Source organism: Triticum aestivum, chromosome 3B (genome assembly GCF_018294505.1).
Source record: "Triticum aestivum cultivar Chinese Spring chromosome 3B, IWGSC CS RefSeq v2.1, whole genome shotgun sequence".
NCBI lineage: Eukaryota > Viridiplantae > Streptophyta > Magnoliopsida > Poales > Poaceae > Triticum > Triticum aestivum.
In genome coordinates this window covers 175,383,358-175,402,536 of record NC_057801.1, presented here as the reverse complement: position 1 = coordinate 175,402,536, position 19,179 = coordinate 175,383,358, and the positions used below count along the sequence as shown (strand labels likewise).

Below are 19,179 nucleotides of genomic sequence, written 5' to 3'. Positions count from 1 at the left end.
TCTTTCTGTTCCCCTATGTGTTCTTCCTTCTTGAGAAATAGAGCTGGTGATTGGGTCTGCCCTGTTAGTTTAGAGTTTTAATAGGAGGTTGGTGTAAGGAGTACACCCTTATCCTAAGTTTAGTTCCAGAGCCAGATTGTGGCGACGCCATCAAACATGTTGCTCAAGAGCGCAGTAAGCCTCATCAATGGGGGAGATTTTGCGTGGTTTTCTTGAGCTCGATCAATGTCCAAGTCGGTGTGTCACTGTGGTGGAGGGCGGCTGAGATTACAGATGAACATGGCAAACTCAACACTAGAAATAAGGAGGCAATAAAGGAGCAGTGAAACAACCAACAAGGAGGTTCACATAGATGTGGTTGAAGCCTAGGAGTATGAGGATGCCACCACATAGGAACTATCCACACACCTATGGGTGCAAGCAAGAATGTGTTGTCTTGTGGGACGAGATCCCAATATCAAGCAATAGAGGTTTGAGTTGTGTGACTTGGGCGTTGGCCACCCCAAATGATGGTATGCCAACATGCTACTCCAACCCCCAAATTTCAATCTCTTTGTTGCCACCATTGACCCAAAGAAGGAGCCACCTTTTGTCACCGTCACCACCATCATCTCCATCTTGGTTGCCAATTAACAGTTGAGAAGCTCGTATGTTACCTCTCTAGTCATCGTTTCCCCTACCTGACATGTCTACGATCAACACAACTGTTTGGGACGATTGAATGGCACCATGCAGTTTTGGACCTACATGAATCACTAATGCACTTTCAAGTTTTGAGGATCTATGCCACTGTCAGCACCATCATCTCCATCTTGAATGATGATTTCCAAGTTTCGAGCACCTAAGTGAGACACTCGAAGTAGTTTATGGACCAAAGATACACTTCACTACTCATAAATATATAACCAAGCAATGATTTTAAGTAAGTTTGGGTAACTTGCTCTAATAATTTAGAATATATGGTGCCTCAATTTTGTTTGAGCAACCGGTAGGAGCGCTGCCTTCTAAACATTCCACATGATGTAAATGATGAGACCGTTGTGGCGCCTCTTGGTGTCATTGCTGGAGTGCCTTAGGAGAACTTCCCACCAGACATCAATGGGGGTGGAAGAAGTGGCAAGATTCTGTCTCAAATTGACTCCCTGCCTGGAGAGCACCATGGAATGAATCGGCACGGTGAAGGGGTAGTCCTTACACAGGCGGGTGACCGTCTCCATGGAGCTCAGGCAGATGGAGTCATGGGGCCAGCCTCGCAGGGCCACACGGTCGGCGGCGAGGATCCGATTATGGAGCACCAGCCAAGAAAAGAGCCTACATTTTGCTTCCGCATGGACGCACCATATCTGTCTCGAATTTGCCAGGGAATCCGATGAACTGAGCTGAGTAGGCGGAGCTCACATAGTCTCCGCTGGGGGTCCAAATCCAGGAGATGGAGTCTGGGCGTAGGGTGTCTAGAGCATCTATGCAATTTGCTCTTGTGTTCATGAATCATTATTATTTTTGACATGATTGTGTTTAGTGAACCAACTTATGGTTAGATGGTTAGGAGCGTGTTCTAAAAAAAGACATGATTGTGTTCATAATTTTGGTGTTTCAAAACCAGCTAGGTTGCAATTTTGTGAGTCGAGCGTACAAAGGTAAGTAACAATAGCTCAACGGCGAAGGAAAGAATATTTACAGCTCCAAAAACACCGTATAATCAAGGAATATTTACTTTTAGCTTGTTTAACTTGCCATATCATCATGGTTGGATTCTTTGAATGGTCCGCCTCTTCCCGGCCCGAGCAGCCTCTTCTATTCCCGCCACATGGATCCCAAAAGGAAGAAGAAAAAAAAGGAATAGAAACTTCCTAAAAGCAAAAAATAAATTAAAATTTTGAAATATCTCTCGGATCGCACCATATAAGGCTACGCGCACCCACCCGCACTCCCCAGCACCACCGCGCGACGCCCCCGCCCCCCGCCCCCACCTCCGTCGCAATGGCGATTCGCCGGCAGCGCCGCGCCTTCCCGCTCGTCCCCTTCCTCGTCTCCCTCCTCGCCGTCGCCGCCTATGGCCGCCTCATCTCCGACGGCATGCCGGCCACCCCGTCCTCCTCCGTCCTCGCGTCCCCGCTGTCCTCGGCCGTGCTCCGCCTCAACTCCTCCTCGCCGGCCACCGCCGCCGCCGAGGAGTGCGAGCAGACGTACGGCTTCCTCCCGTGCACCACCACCGTGTTCGGGAACATGTTCCTGGTGCTCACCTACGGCTTCCTCATGTTCAAGGCGGCCACGTTCCTGTCAGCCGGCAGTGAGCTGCTGCTGGAGATCATGGGGCCCGGCCTCGTCGGCGGCCTCCTCCTCCCCATACTCGGCGCCCTCCCCGACGCGCTCCTCGTGCTCGGTATGCTCGCCCTTGCTTCCTTGCTTAAATTCTACCTAAGACACCCCGTTCAAGGCCCAAAAAAGCTACTAGTTCGGTTCTCTCTGAAGGAGAGAATGATTTGCGCTTGAAGCAACTCCCGAGCTACTCTTTAGAAACAAAAGTAGTATCGTACCAAAGAGTAAATGCTTGTTGACAACAAATAGAAGAGTAAAAAGCAAATCCTCCCGTTTATGTTGGCTCTTTTCGGTTCTTGATCTGTTTCAGATCTGAGCCCTCTGGTTTGATCTGATTGGATCAGAGCATAATAAGCTGCTGTATGACCCCCATTGGCGGACCTTGGGCTTGTGCAGTAGCCCGGTTTCTCTTGCTGATCTCATCAGCTTCGTTGGCACATGCATGGCTCAACCCAAAAGTAGACTATTTGGAGACCTTTATATTGGTAATTTATAACCAAATCTTAAGCCCCAACCAACCACCCACGCCCACGGACAAACAGAGTTTGCAAATTATGCCCTGCTTTCTCTGGGATCTGTCGGTTCATTAACTTTTATTTAAGTTTCACCAGTATACTTGTGCTCACTGGCCTTGACTTTCCCCACTTTCTGTTCTAAAATCTTTTCTTGTTATCTTCTTTGCATAATTTACCTTTCTTTGTCCGCCGCACACATAATGGATTGGTGATGGCTTCGAGCTGCTTTTCTCTCTAATTTCGTGGGGTTTTCTTGCCTTTGATCGGTATTTTTGTATGGTAACAACAGTGATTCTTTGAGAATAGCTTTTGAAATATTGTGGGAAAAAGCGCCATAGTTCGCTGATCAATTGTCGGTGTCTTGGTGATGGGTAGGTATCATCACTAGTGTATTGGGAAGGTGTTCTATTAGTCGGTCAGTTAATCAGTTGGCATCTTACAGTTAATTGTTTTGTGATATTGTGGAACGGTAGTACTACATCATATGGTTACCGACAATAACACATTGATTACTTGCATGTATCAGAAAGGACCTTATTTCTCCAAAGATCAAATGCAAGGTTCCCTATTGAAATAAGTTATCTCTGTAGAAATTACTCAAAAATAAGAATAATAAGTTGTTACATACATTAGTAAAGGCTAGTACAAAGACAGGAATGCAAATTTTAATAGTGTACAAGCACGCAACATGCTTTATAACATAACACGGCTGCCAATTTTCTACATTATTCTCAGTGAGATATGCATAACTAGTATAATTGATCACTTCTAAATTCAACATCGTCAATATTTGGTATCTCTTAATAAATGGTGTACTTCTCCTGTGATCACTTCAAAGACTAGCTTGCTACAGTACTTGTTTGCACATTCTTACTTGGGTTTTAGGTGGTATAAACATTTGTAAGTACTTTTTTGCACATTCTTACTTGGATTTTAGGTGGTATGAACATTTTTATGTGACAGAAACATCTTTTGTTGTCTCTGATGCTCTGCTCACAACGGAGTTATGATGGTCCATATGCTAGAATCATGAAGCTATTTAATTTCTATGCAGACTGCGCTTGATGCACGCGTTCACACATAATTCTGATCTGTTTGTTCTGTTATGTTAACAGTATCTGGTCTCTCTGGGACTAAAGAGACTGCACAAAGTCAGGTCCTCATCGGAATGGGGCTGCTTGCTGGTTCGACCGTCTTTCTTCTCACCCTGCTTTGGGGAACTTGTGTTGTTGTTGGCAAGTGTGATGTTGGGGAAAATGGTGTTGCTATTGATTCAACTGACACTAAGGGCTTCAGCTTGACTGGTAAGTTGCCACTCTGTATGTATGTATGTTGTTACTGCAGTCTGAAGATTTCTGATACTTGGTTGTGTTGTAAATTATGCAGTACGATGCTGTCAGTTTTATCTCGAAAAGAATACAACAGCTCAGTTATTGAATTATTTAACAGTGTTTGATATGATCGCACCCTGTTGCAGGCTCTGGCATTACAACTGATGTGCAAACTAGCTACGCAGCACGAATCATGGCCATATCTGTTATTCCCTTTGTCATTGCTCAGTTCCCGAAAATGTTGAAGACTCACCATGGGGAGCGCCTAGCCATCTTACTGGCCCTAATCGCTTCATTCTCACTTGTACTCGGCTACTGCCTGTATCAGGTAAATATTTAGACAGTTTCATTTGTAGGAGGCTGCAAATGATGAAAAGATTGGATTAAATTTTGACAGTTAATTCTACTCTTTGCATCAGGTTTTCCAGCCTTGGGTTCAGAAGAGGAAGCTCGCATATGCAAAGCACAAGCATGTGATCTCTGGGATCCTACAGCATGCCCAAAAGCAAGCACTGGGCCGGCTACTTAACGATGACGGCTCACCTAATGAAAACGTCATAAGAAAGTGAGGTTCTTCAAGTATATTATTAGTCCGATATTCAAATAACACAGCATTCATGAGCATGATATGAAACCTTGTCTATGCTCACCTGCAGGTTGTTCCACAAGATTGACAATGATGACAGCCGTAACCTGTCACGAGCAGAGCTACATGCGCTTATTATCGGGATCAACTTTGAGGAGATTGACTTTGACAAGAATGATGCTGTCGATAAGATCATGGACGACTTTGATACTTCAGGCAATGACACTGTGGAGGAGGATGAGTTTGTCGCGGGAATGAAAATATGGCTTCATGAGGCGAAGCAAAAAGTGGAGGCTAGTGGTGCCTACTCTAATAAGTTTGTCAACGACTACCATGCTGTAAGTTTATTTACTTCCGATCCCTGTAAATAGAAATAGACAGAGCACACCTCTTCAGATAAGAATTATAATAACTTACACTAGGGAAACACATAAAACAAGTTTAGATAGTAGTGTAACTTGGACACGAAAGAGATAGGCACTTACCGAGTTGCCTGAATTCTGCAGAGAACTAGGGAGGATCATGACCAGTTGGTCGACAGATCTGACGAGGCAGTGGAGAGCGTCGAGAACCCTGGCTGGTGCATTGCCAAGGCCGTGGGGTACCTGCTTCTCGGCGCTACCATTTGTGCCGCATTTGCAGACCCGCTTGTTGATGCTGTCCACAACTTCTCTAACGCCACACACATCCCGTCCTTCTTTGTCTCGTTCATCGGCCTCCCGCTGGCAACCAATTCCAGCGAGGCCGTCTCGGCCATCATCTTCGCCAGCAGGAAGAAGCAGAGGACTTGCTCCCTCACTTTCTCAGAGGTACAGTGAAACTCCTTAGCTTGTAACCGTCCATCTCTCTACTCTGGACTAAGAACATCCTTCGGTAAACCTAACGACAAATTCGCTTGCAGGTATACGGCGGCGTGACCATGAACAACACACTGTGCCTGGGCGTGTTCTTGGCGCTCATCTACTTCAGGGAGCTGACGTGGGACTTCTCCTCGGAGGTGCTCGTCATCCTGCTCGTCTGTGTCATCATGGGACTCTTCACAAGCTTCCGGACCAGCTTCCCGCTCTGGACCTGCCTGGTGGCCTACCTGCTGTACCCTCTGACCCTCGCCGTCGTCTACGTTCTCGACTTCGTCTTCGGCTGGTCATAGGCCCATTCTTCTAGTCTGGACACACGCTTGAGTTTGATGCTGTCATGATTTTTGACTCATTGTAATTTATCTGTCTAGACTTCGAGGTGTTTATTGTGTTCATATCCACGGTGTGCATTGTGTATCCATGAATCTATCTTAAGGTCTCGTCTGGGCGTAGCGTTTGTGTGTGTTCTCTTCTCTTCGGTACTGGTATATTATACATAATGCGGAGGATACCGGGAGCTACATGCTAGAAATAAGCTTGCGATTAACCTGTTTTATCTGGATTTTGCTCTCAGTGTGAAGATTATGGAGTGGCATTTTCTAGGTTGTCATGTGTGTGTGTGTGTGCGAGAGAGAGAAAATTGCATTGTGCCAGTTGCTAGATGTGCACAGGAGAGACCCCACAAGCTAGCTGTGAAGCGATGCCCATCCTTGCACGATGCACATGCTCTCCTTTCCGCTGCCGGCATCATCTACCCATCTCACACTTTTGTGTTGAGTTTCTACTACATTTGGCACCAGCTTGCCTGGACCATACATAAAAGCTCCCTGCTTCCGTCATGCACACTGCTCTACTTCACTTCGCCAGAAATGGCTCAGTAAATTGAACCATATCACCAGAAGGTTTATTGGCAGTGAAAAACATGTCCTAGAGAAAACATCTCTTGATACATCTGGTGTTGCTACTTGAACACATCTGTCTCTACGTACCCTTCTCCACAACTTCCTAATGTTCATTGCAGGTTTGGTCAGCCCTTCCACAGCTTGAGCTCCAAGTCGATTTCCCCATCCGACACGTCGGCCTTCCGCTCGCTCGGGGCCCTCTCACGGTCGACCGGGCCGATCGGGAGGAAGTTGTAGAATGGCAGGGCCGACGATGACGGCGAAGCGGAAACGCTCCCGAGCTGATAAAAAAGGTTTCATCAGTTACAGTCAGAGCAAGCTCACACATTCTACAGGGTTCAGAAGGGCATGGCGTTTCACTTGCCTGGGATGGCATGGCGCTGGCACTGAAGTCGCCGTACTCCGGGATGTGCATTGATGGCACCACATGAGGCTGCCTCATGAGTTGTGGAGGCCGCGAGCTCAGGGTGAGCAAGCCAGCGTCTCTGCTTCGGCCGGTGTCCTTGCAGTGACCGAACTCTGGCGTCCAGTCTGAACAACTTGGGTACGCACTTGCACTGCTGCACGGTACAGATGAAGGTGAAAAACAAGACAGATTATACTCCAAGAACACCTGGTTGATATCAAAACAAACTTCTGCCAAAATGCAATACTTTTTCATGGTAAATACAGTACAGTACTATATTTTTATCAAGTAAATTCAACGAGGGTGAAGCTGTAAATCTTAGTGATATTGAGATGGATAGGAGTAACTACTGGATACAAGAGCAGTTACTACAATTCTGGAAATAACAACAATGCAGTGAAATTACTTGCCCGGAATACGAGGAGCAAACGGAGGCAAGAATTTAAACTCTGATAAACTGAAACGGTGAGCTAAAACCGCAATCTACCTGAAATAATTGGTCGCTCTGAACTCGTATCTGCTCAGGTCAGGAGTAACATCGGCCAGCCCGGAATCGCTCGCCGTCCTGACGGCGAACGGCGGCAACGGAGGAGGGGGGAAGGCTTTGCTCGTCGTCGTGAATGGGGTCATCCCCTCGAACATGAAGGGCCAGGACCTATCCACGCCGGCCGTTTCCTACACTCTACCCAAATCCACATTTAGCAACCATCCATGGCAGGCAAGTTCATCATGGGAACGGCGTGAGACATACGTACCCTCTCGTCCTCCGTCGGCGCCGGCGCCGCCGCGCTGCTCCTCCTCCTGGTGCTGTACATTTGGTTTGAAGGGGGCTCCGGTGGGTGGCTCGACGGCGCCGTCAGGGACAGGCCCGTGCTCACCTGGTCGGCGAAAGATTTGCGCAAGTTTGTGACCTCGTTCGTGTATAGACATGCATACGCTGAGCGGTGACGTGGAGAGGGCAGGCACGTACCATTGGGAGTGGAGGTTGCGGGCAGAGGTTTCTCTTGTACGGGTGCTTCGCCGGATCCGCCGGGCTCCAGAGCGCCGGCGGGAAGCCGCAGTGGTCCGCGGCGGCCGGCCTCGAGAGGGCGCTCAGCGGCGGCGGCGGCGGCGGCGGGTGATGGTGCAGCGTGGGCGCGGGGAGGTGGCAGAGGGCGCCGCCGTTGAGCGCGTGCGACGACGGCGTGGCCGCGGACGGCCCTCCCCCCATCTTCTTCTGCTCCTCGATGCGGAGCTTCTCGAGCTGCGCCACGCCGAGGCCGCGCTGCGGGATCTTCTTGGGCTTGTTCTTCCTCGACGCCCGCGCCACGCCGGTGGCCGCGCCGTTGCCGTTGCCGTTGCCGTTCCCGCCGCCGTACTTGGCCAGCTGCTGCTGCAGGTGGTGGTTGCTGCTGCTGCTCGGCTCCTGCACCATCTCGTCGCGCCGAATCAACCGAACACGCGGTTCCTCCTCCCGCCGGCGACGCCTCACAGAACGCGAGAAGTTAGCACACCGCCAAATGTATGGGATCGCGTCACGGACCCATGGCCGGGGCGGGAGAGAGCGCAGCCAACAGAGGTGCAACGGAAGGACCGGCGAGGGGAGATCAGGCCGGCCGGGAACGCGCGCGTGGCGGGCGGTGTCGCAACTCAGGGGGGGTAGGGGACTAGCGCTAGCGCGGCGCGGGGGGCGCAGCACGGTCCGTGCAGCCTACCGGATCAAGAAACCTGCGGCTGTGTGTGGGGCGGAGGCGCAATGCGCGGGGTATATATAGGTGCGCGGGAGCCGAGAAGAGTGTGCGAGCGAGTGGCGAGTGGTGCCAGGCGCGGGGGACTCGGGAGCGGGAGATCTAGACTAGACACGGAGAGAGACGAGGAGGGAGATGAGATGAGACGAGATGATGGGATCGTATCTTGTTTCTTTTTGCTCGCCTAATTTGCCGCCCTAATCCTCGCTCCGCTTTGACATGACACACAAGCTCGATGTCTCTCCCTCTCTCTCTCCTTCTCCGAGGTTGCAGGAGAAAAGGGGCCACGATACTAGGAGCAACAACCGCTGGCCTGGCCAAATTGAACGGCTGCGGCCACATAAGCATGCGAGATCATCGGGCTCAGTTTTCGTCACCAACTAAGTGCTTGCCGCCAATCTTAGAGCATCTCCGACGGCTCCGCTTAACTCTCCACAACAATCGTACTATGCAAGTTTGTCTTAGATTTATATATATATATTAGAAATAGGATATTAATCGTCCGTTGATATTATGTACGATATTAATTATGTGGTCAACACCGACGTCTATATCAGGTATGATATTAATTACTCCCTCCGTTCCTAAATACTTGTCTTTCTAGAGATTTCAACAAGTGACTACATACGGCGCAAAATGAGTGAATCTACACTTTAAAATATGTCTACATACATCCGTATGTTGAGTCCATTTGAAATGCCTAGAAAGACAAGTATTTGAGAACGAAGGGAGTACATGCTAAGCATATTGGCCGCTCGCCATGCTTGACGCTCAATATTGGGCAATGCAAGTAACTGCATTGATATGGTTTAATGATCGACATTATTTGGATATGTCCATTTAAGTATTTTATATTGGTACACACATTTTCTTGCAGGTGTTTGTATTGGTATATAGATATAGACTATATAGATTAGGCATGTCGCAATGCAATGTGCTTAGAAGAGACACTTAGAGAAATAAACTGGTTTTTTAAGCACAACTGCTTATTTGTAAAGAATAGATGCTTAATTAGGCACCTCTCATGTAAAGATAAGCACGAGTGCTTCAGAAAAACTTGATTTATTTTACTAAGTAGCTCTCTAAGCACCTTGCATTGTGCATGACCTTACCGGAGTTGATCCCAGAAATCTACTCCAAAAGAACCCCAATCTTATCACCACTTTATTGACCATCACCACTAATACCGGAACTTAGCACGCACTTATGGTCTAAAACTGCACTGCAACAACACAAAAAACAACGCAATCTTAGCACCATTTCATGTACTAATTCAAGGATCGTTCGCTAAAACAGAAGAAAACATGTGCAATAGTATATACGGAGGAAATAACTTTCACAACACCCCAGATGCTCCTCAAACAACGTCTGGTGAGGAGAACTCTCTGAACAAGAGCAAAACATCAACACATGTAGACACCAGATTTTTATGTGGAAGACCCTCGAGTTGGTGTAAAAACCACGTGCCGAAGCCACTCAAATATTCTTTCACTATTATCAAGCATGGGATGCAACAAGTTCTTCTTTAGATACATACATCAAGATTTCTTCATCTTCGATAGCATCAACAAGATTTTGGGGCTGCGAGAGCTAGTGATTGGAACATTCTCACCAAAGATGGTGGAATCAAAACTTGAAGGAGACAAGATAGTGGATTTGGACTTCACAACCTTGAAGAGGAGCTCCCTTTGCTTGATGGTAAGCTTCTTCCATCAATCTTCCTCTTTCTTCCTGCTCTCTCTTGGTTTTCTGTTTTCTTATTCAATGGAGGATCAACTCAGATTCGTCACTCTTATGTTGGTGGCTGTTGGATGGAGGCTAAACAATCCTCTTCGGTCATGTGCAAAGTTCAAAATTACCCTAGGTCATAACCCTAATGGATAGTGGACTCTTGCACATCTTTGAGCGACCAAAAAGGCTTCAAATGGTCATCTCCTCCGACTCATGAAGGGGACACCGCCATGCCCGCTACCTTGCAACATGCTTATAGCTTCTCATTTGGTAACATACTGGTCATCTGGATCTTCTCAAGTTGTAGCAACTTGGAATTAACAACATCTAGAATCCAATGATATCTCACATCATTGTGCTTATTCATGAGTGATAGCTTGAATTCTTAGCAAGGGGAATATGGATCGTCGCAAAACAAAACATACTTCTCTTGATTCATGTCAAGTTATTATCATAATTTCTTCACCACATCACTTCTTTGCAACCATCAACTACAGCTATATACTCAACTTTCATACTTGATGTAGAAACACATTTATGCAATCTTAATTGTCATGACACTGCTCCCTTTGCATAAGTCATCAAGTATCTAGATGTGAACTTCATGTGATCCTTTTCAACAACATAATTTGAATCTGTATAGCCCTACAATATAAGATCACCGCTTCCAAAGCATTAACAGTGTGTAGAAGTTCCTTTGGGATACCGTAGTATCCACTTCACAATCTCAATGAGCTTTACCTAGATTTTTCATGAACCAACTAACAATTCCTACTGCTTAGGCAATGCCAGGCCTAGTGCACACTGATACATATCCAACGTATCTATATTTTTTGTATGACTCATGATACATTTGTACCAATTCTATACACTATGAGCATACCTTTTATTTATTTATATTGGACTAACATGGTAATCCAGTGCCTAGTGTTAGTTCCCGGTTTTTGTATTTCAAGAAGACTAGGTTTGCAACCTTCATGTCAAAAGAGGACCAGGGAGCCAGGACTAGCCCATGGCGGGGCCCATGGGGCCTAGGCGTCCCTAGGAGGCGTCCACCTTACATGGGAGCCTATGACTTCTGGACACCGCGAGGGTTGCTTCAGTGCCCAATGTTCTATATATTCTTCGAAACCCTCACCCTAATTATTGAGCATTTTTTCGCCATCGCCACTTCAAAATTTTGAGGCGATCTTTATTTTCAACAATGATCTAAAACTCCGCCGAAGTGGGAAGTCATCGTCATCATCACCACAATCTCGATCCTTGCATTCCAAGATGAGTTGTGAGTGGTCCACCCCCTAGATTACGGGTTCACGATAGTATCCAATGTGTAATCTCTCCATCTTGATGTATTTATATGATCAATACAATAGCCATATGAGCTACCCTTCATAATTATGGTTAACATGATGTATCCACACTTAGCGATGATGTTGATCATGTGATGAATTATTCATTTATGTACAAATTTATGAAAGCCATCTTGTTTGATCTATAGATGTATATTTTTCTCCAGTTACTTGTTTACTCTTGGCAAGTGTAGATCCGTAATTAGTAGTGGGAGAGGTGTGCATTAGTTGGGTTCAATTTTAAGTAATCTACCACAGTGAGAAGAAGCGAAAAATATTTGTATTGAATTCAGAAAGTGTAAAATCTTGTATTAAATTGTCGCCACTAAGGGTTAAGGTTTGATAGAGAATACATTTGGATCCCATAAACAAAATGGTATGTCATATTTCTCAAAGCAATTACTTGTGTTCACATTTAAGTCTAGATGGCGCAGAGGGATCTTGACCTATGGACGGACTTGCTACTTATGAGTTGCGTTGGGATTTCCCCCCAAGAGGAAGGGTGAAGCAATATAGTAGCGGATAGTATTCCCCTCAGTGAGAACTAGGGTTATCAAACCAATAGGAGAACCAAGCAAATGCCTAGTAAGCAGTACCTACACAAGCAACAGTAAATACTTGCACCCAACGCAGGCAAGAGGGTTGTCAATCTCCTTGAACTCGTTACTTGCAAGGATTAAATCTGATAATGATAGATAAATGAATTGAAAAGTAAAATAAAAAAAGTAAAATTGCAGCAAGGTATATTTGGTTTTAGTAATATGATAAAAGTAGACCCGGGGGCCATAGTTTTCACCAGAGGCTTCTCTCTTGAAGAATATCATACTGTGGGTAAACAAATTACTGTTGGGCAATTGATAGAAAATCACATAGTTATGACGATATTGATGGCAATGATCATGTATATAGGCATTACGTCCGTGACAAGTAGACAGAAACAATTCTGCATCTACTACTATTACTCCACCAATCGACCGCTACCCAACATGCATCTATGGTATTAAGTTCATAACAAACAGAGTAACACTTTAAGCAAGATGACATAATGGAGACAGAATAAACCCACAAAATACGATTAAACCCCGTTGTCCTTAAGGCAAGAATACAAATACGTGCCTCGCTATCCCTGTCGTCACTGGGTGAGGACACCGCAAGATTGAACTCACTACAAAGCACCTCTCCCACTGAAGATAAATCAATCTAGTTGGCCAAACCAAATGGATAGATCGAAGAGAAATACAAACCTATAATAATCATCCATAACAAAATTCAGCAAAGACTCCATTACTTCCAATGAATATTCCAAACCATAAACCCACAATTCATCAGATCCCAACAAACACACCGCAAAACAAGACTACATCGAATCAATCTCTGAAGAGAACATTGTATTGAAGAGCAAGGAGAAAGAGAATAAGCCATCTAGGTAATCACTATGGACCCGTAGGTCTCTCGTGAACTACTGACACATCGTCGAAAGGGCAGCAAGGTTGATGTACAAGCCCTCTGTGATCGATGCTCCCTTCGGCAGAGTATTGGGAAAAGGCCTCCAGATGGGACTACTTTCAAAAACAGAAGCTTGCGGCGGCAAAAAAATTATTTCAGGTGGCTCTCTATTGGTTTGGCGATCTATGGGAATTTATAGTAGTGGAATTAGGTAAAAAGGAGCTACGTAGGGCCCACAAGCTTAGGTGGCGCGCCCCGTGGGGGCACGCCGTGTGAGCTTGTGGCTCTCCCGTAGATCATCTGGTCTCCTCCCAAAGCTTCTAGGGTCCTCATGGTCTAGAAAAAAATCATAGTAAAGTTTCATCGTGTTTGGACTTTGTTTGGTATTGATTTTCAAAAATACAAAAAAACGTGCAGAAAATAGGAACTCGCACTGGGCATTGAGTTAATAGGTTAGTTCCCAAAAATGATATAAAATTGTACAAAAAGTATCGAAGATTGACAATGTAATAGCACGAAACAATAAAAAATTTATAGATATGTTGGAGACGTATCAACATCCCCCAGCTTAATTCCTAGTCGTCCTCGAGTAGGTAAATAATAAAAACATATTTTTTGATGTTGAATGCTACCTAGCATGTTTATCACGTATTCTCTTTTACGGTATAAAAACTGAGAAATGATAAAGTAATTGATATCAACATAATAATATCCATGAATACACGAACATAATCATTACTTCTTCAAAATATACGATGCTCAACAAATGTTATCCCTAGTCATTGAATTATGTAAGCATGCACATGACTCCGCCTTCACTGCATTAAGATAAAGCATGAGCACCCGGTGTCAAACCAAGTAATTTGATCATACTATTTAACACACTTCAGCATTTTCAACTCCACTCAATACATGAGCGTGAGCCATAGATATAGCACCATGGGTGGAATAGAATGCCGTTGTAGAGATATATAAGGGAAGTCACAAAGGAACATGTCTCGCATCAACTCGGCAGATTAATAGGCAATGGAGAGGCCCATCAATCGATATCAATGTGAGGAGTAAGTATTGCCATGCAACATATGTGCTAGAGCTATAAGTGTATGAAAGCTCAACTGAAACTAACTGGGTGTGCATCCAACTTGCTTGCTCATGAAGACCTCGAGCATTTGAGGAAGCCCATGTCGGAATATACAAGCGAAGTTCTATAATGAAAAATTCACTAGTATGTGAAAGTGATAACTCTAGGGACTCTCTATATGAAAAACTTGGTGCTACTCTGAAGCACAAGAGTGGTAAAGGATAGTAGCATTGCCCCTTCTCCCCTTTTCTCTCATTTTTGTTGTTGGGATCTTTTTGGCCTCTTTTTTAAGTCTAGAACCTCATCCTCATTCTTTGGAGGAATTATTAGTCTCCATTATCCTTTTTCCTCACCGTCATCATACTTTTATTTACTTACAACTCGATAACCTAATACAAGATGACTCTATATGAATGCCTCTGGCAGTGTGTCGGGATGTGCAATGATCTAGCACACCATGTATTGCAATGATGAACTGTTACTTTGCCACAAATATCATGTCATCTCTATATGATCATGCAAAGCAATATGATGATGAAAACACATTTCATGAGACGGAACGGTGGAAATTGCATGGCAATATATCTCAGAATGACTATGAAAATGCCATGATGATAGGTATGGTGGCTGTTTTCAGGAAGATATAAGGAGACTTATGTGTGATAGAGCGTATCATATCGATCACGGGGTTTGGATGCACTGACGAAGTTTGCACCAACTCTCGAGGCGAGAAAGGGCAGTGCATGGTACTGAAAAAGCTAGCAAATTATGAAAAAAATGAGAGTGCGTACAGTCCATGAACTCACATTAGTCATAAAGAACTCATATACTTATTGTGAAAGTTTATTAGCCCTCAAAGCAAAGTACTACTTGCATGCCCTTAGAGAGGAGGTTGGTAGTAGTTAACCATCGCACGCCTCTGATTTAGACATCACTCAAGGATTTTAATCAGACGTAAAAATGCTCAAACTTCCCCACCATGTGATGTCAGACACTTAAATGAGTGGTTAATAACAAGCTTTAATATCAATATTTCTACTAACCAATGATCATGAACCAATACCCTTTCATATTACGACATCAATATAATTAAACCATATGTTTCATATTTAGTGATCTACATGAAAGTTTTTATTATATCAATCTTAAATACCTATCCCTTTTTTGTCTGGTCTTATAACCCACGTACATTACCACCTCCTATTTAAAAGTCTCTCAAAAATATTTAAGTGAATCATGAGGGTGCAATCATTTCTATAAAATATAACCACCGTCGTGCTCTAACAAATACAAGTGAAGCACAAGAGCAACTACATAGCTCAAAAGATATAAGTGAAGCTCATAGAGTATTCTAACAAATTATGATGAATGTGCGTCTGTCTCAAAAGGTGTGTCCAGCAAACAATGATTGTGGCAAACTAAAAAGCAAACAAAGCAAAAAGCTATGGTACAAGTCACTGCAAGAAAAACTCATATCATGTGATGAATAACTATATAGCTCCAAGTAACATAACGATGAATTGTAGACGAAAGAGGGGATGCCATCCGGGGGATCCCCAAGCTTACACGCTTGTGTCTTCCTTGAATATTACCTTGGGGTTCCTTGGGAATCCCCAAGCTTAGGGTCTTGCTGCTCCTTATTCCTTCATCCATCATGATCCCCCGCAAAACTTGAAAACTTCAACACACAAAACTCAATAGAACTTCATGAGGTCCGTTAGTACAATAAACAAATCATCAAATTTAGTGAAAGATCATGGCTATCGCCTAGGGGGGGGGGGTAAATAGGCGCTTTAAAATAATTACGATTTAGGCTCAAATGCGGAATAAAACTAGCGTTTAATTTGTCAAGCACAAAACCTAGAATGACTAAGCTCACCTATGTGCACCAACGACTTATGCTAAGAAATATAAACAACTAAGTGATAGCAAGATATATATCAAGTCATACTATGACCATTACAAAGTAAAGTGCATAAGTAAAGGGCTCGGGTAAGAGATAACCGAGGCACGCGGAGACAATGATGTATCCCGAAGTTCACCCCCTTGTGGATGGTAATATCCGTTTGGAGCGGTGTGGAGGCACAATGCTCCCCAAGAAGCCACTAGGGCCACCGTAATCTTCTCACGCCCTCGCGCAATGCAAGATGCCATGATTCCACTAAGGGACCCTTGAGGGCGATCACCGAACCTATACAAATGGAGACCCTTAGGGGCGGTCACCGAACCCGTACACTTTGGCAATCCTTGGGAGCGGTCACCAGTACCCGTCAAATTGCTAGGAGTGATCTCCACAACCTAATTGGAGACCCCAACGCTTGCTCGGAGCTTTACACCGCAATGATTGAGGTCCGACAACACCAACCATCGAGGGCACCAAGGCACCCAAGAGGAACAAGCTCTAGGGTGCCCAAACACCCAAGAGTAATAAGCGTCTCAACTTCACTCCCACATATCACTGTGGAGAACTCAAACCAACACACCAAAAGCAATGCCAAGGGCGCACGGAGTGCACAAGTCTTTCTCTCTGAAATCCCACCAATAATGTTTGGGAGGAAAATGAGAGGAAGAATGAACAAGAGAACATGAAGAACTCCAAGATCTAGATCCAAGGGGTTCCCCTCACATAGAGGAGAAAGTGATTGGTGGAAACGTAGATCTAGATCTCCTCTCTCTTTTCCCTCAAGAACTAGAAAGACTCATTGGATGGATTGAGAGATAGCAAGCTCGAAGGTCAACAATGGGGGAAGAAAACAAGCTCAAAAGATTAAGAACCAATGGGAAGAAGACCCCTTTTATAGGAACCCCAAAATCCAATCGTTATGTGCACAGGCTGTGCACAAGTGGTACTACCGCTCCTAGGAGCGGTACTACCGCTAAAGGCCAAGTAGTACAGAGAAACAATGGTACTAGGTGGTGACAGGGCGGTAGTACCGCATGTAGTGGTACTACCGCGCCCTACTACCGCCCTAGTACCGCGAGAATAGAAAAGACTACAGCAGCCCAAAAATAACCGGTAGTGGCAGCGGCATTGGACTAACGGTAGTACCGCGGAGGTGGTACTACCATGCTACTACCGACCATTTATAGGAGCACGAAAACAAGCGAAAGAGAGTGCGGTAGCTCATAGAGGAAGTAATGTATGAGCGGTACTACCATGGAGAGGAGCGGTACTACCGCCAGGGAGCTGAAAAACTGCCCAAGGAAGCAATAATGCCTGAACTGCCATAACTTTTGCAAATGAGCTCCGAATTGAGCAAACTCAAGCTTGTTGGATAGATGACGACAAGTACTATACAAACAAAAAACTCAAGCTTGTTGGTTACAGTGAGAAGAGGCAGTAGAGAAATGCCAAAGGTATAGAGATGTGAAACATCTGTGAATGAAAAACCGGCAAAAATCCCAACATCGAAAACATCATAGAAGATGCATGTGAACTCCGTTTTCGCTGAGCTCGAGCTTTTCATGAAGATGAACATAAGCTCTATGGCTCACAAAGATAAAAACAAAACAAGAACCAAGAAATATGATCTAAGGATGCAATGGTTCAACAAACGATACGATCAAGCTATTCACTCAAGAGCCCTCCTTGATAGTACGATAATCGATCCTATAACAGGGTCTCCCAACTACCACCATGAGACCAGTAAAAATAGAAAATCTATCAAGGGCAAAACTTTGCCTTGCATAAAGTCCACTTGAGTTAGAGGATGACGATCTTGACTTCCTCAAGTTGGACCACCTTTCTTGATTGCGCTGGCTCGATGAAAACTACTTGATTGCTCCCCCATACTCCACTATGGGTGAGCCACTCTTCGACACATCTTCACAAGTTCCATTGTCACCACAATGGACAGAAAGCTTCAAGCATGATTGCTCCCCCATACTCCATTATGGGCAAGCCACTCTTCGTGTTGCTCCTATTGAACTTGCACAAACTCGATGACAATCACCACTTGATGTCATCCTCCATGGGTTGTATGAGACCATACTCTTGATGCAAGTCCATGGAAACATACCTAACCCCAGACATAACTCTCACATAGACGATGGGTTAGCACACAAAGCATAATGGACAATGCTTACCATGCCATGGGATCACTTGATCCCTCTCGGTACATCTTCTACGCTTTGTGTGTTGATCAACTTGACTTACTCTCTGTACTTAGTTTTGATCAACCTTGAATCTTTCCAACTCACTTCATTAGGATGATGTATTGAAGGTAAACATGAATGTTCACCCAATCTTGTTCTTCAAGACATGCTTGCAATAAACTCAACTCTCACATGACCAATCTTTGGATAATTCCTTGAAAAGCACCTTGGCCAACACATAAACTCCTTGAAACCAACAAATGGACTTAAAGAAAAGCCTATGGACAAATCCTATGAATATAACTCAAGGCAACCATTAGTCCATAGAGAATGTCATCAATTACCAAAACCACACATGGGGGCACCACATGTTCTTTCATTTAGATATTGTTGTAAACTAATTCATATTATTCTTGCATGATACCTGTTGTATTCTAACTTCGCCATGTCTTATACCCCTGATATAATCCATAGCATCATTAAAATAAGCACATTATGCAATAAAAAATAGAATCTATCTAAAATAGAATAACCTGTAATGATATCAACAAAAACTATACTTCTATAACTACAAAAATTCTGAAAAATTAGGACAACATGGGAAATTTGTATATAAATTATGTGTAAAAACTTCAGACAAAGATTGCATTCCAGTAAAAATAATAAAATTCCTACATAGAATCAAATCAACTATCAACCAAAGCATCCCGAAGGCTTTACTTGGCACAAATACTAATTAAAAGATAAAAACACAATCATTACAGTAGCAATAATCATGTCATCACACAGAACAGAAATAAAAAGCAAAAATTTAAGATAATTATTGGTTGCCTC

At 44.5% G+C, this 19,179-nt stretch overlaps 2 protein-coding genes across 3 annotated transcripts; one reads left to right on the top strand and one right to left on the bottom strand.

Moving 5' to 3' along the window:
• Nucleotides 1-1,942: 1,942 nt before the first annotated feature.
• LOC123069233 (sodium/calcium exchanger NCL1) lies at nucleotides 1,943-6,170 on the top strand. Its single transcript, XM_044492030.1, has 7 exons — nucleotides 1,943-2,383; nucleotides 3,950-4,138; nucleotides 4,312-4,493; nucleotides 4,585-4,730; nucleotides 4,822-5,089; nucleotides 5,258-5,560; nucleotides 5,653-6,170. Exons 1-7 carry the CDS (start codon nucleotides 1,981-1,983, stop codon nucleotides 5,899-5,901), a joined length of 1,740 nt encoding a protein of 579 aa, XP_044347965.1. The 5' UTR covers nucleotides 1,943-1,980; the 3' UTR covers nucleotides 5,902-6,170.
• A 316-nt stretch (nucleotides 6,171-6,486) lies between these two features.
• LOC123069234 (developmental and secondary metabolism regulator VEL1) lies at nucleotides 6,487-8,832 on the bottom strand. 2 transcript variants are annotated; one of them, XM_044492032.1, is made up of 5 exons: nucleotides 7,887-8,832; nucleotides 7,672-7,794; nucleotides 7,404-7,591; nucleotides 6,875-7,067; nucleotides 6,487-6,791 (listed from the first exon to the last, which is right to left on the bottom strand). In XM_044492032.1, the coding sequence occupies exons 1-5, from the start codon at nucleotides 8,328-8,330 to the stop codon at nucleotides 6,636-6,638; spliced, it is 1,104 nt and encodes a 367-aa protein (XP_044347967.1). In that variant the 5' UTR covers nucleotides 8,331-8,832; the 3' UTR covers nucleotides 6,487-6,635. The 2 variants fall into 2 exon arrangements, with proteins under 2 accessions (XP_044347967.1, XP_044347966.1); XM_044492031.1 differs by having other exon boundaries at nucleotides 6,875-7,070; nucleotides 7,887-8,831.
• Nucleotides 8,833-19,179: the final 10,347 nt, after the last annotated feature.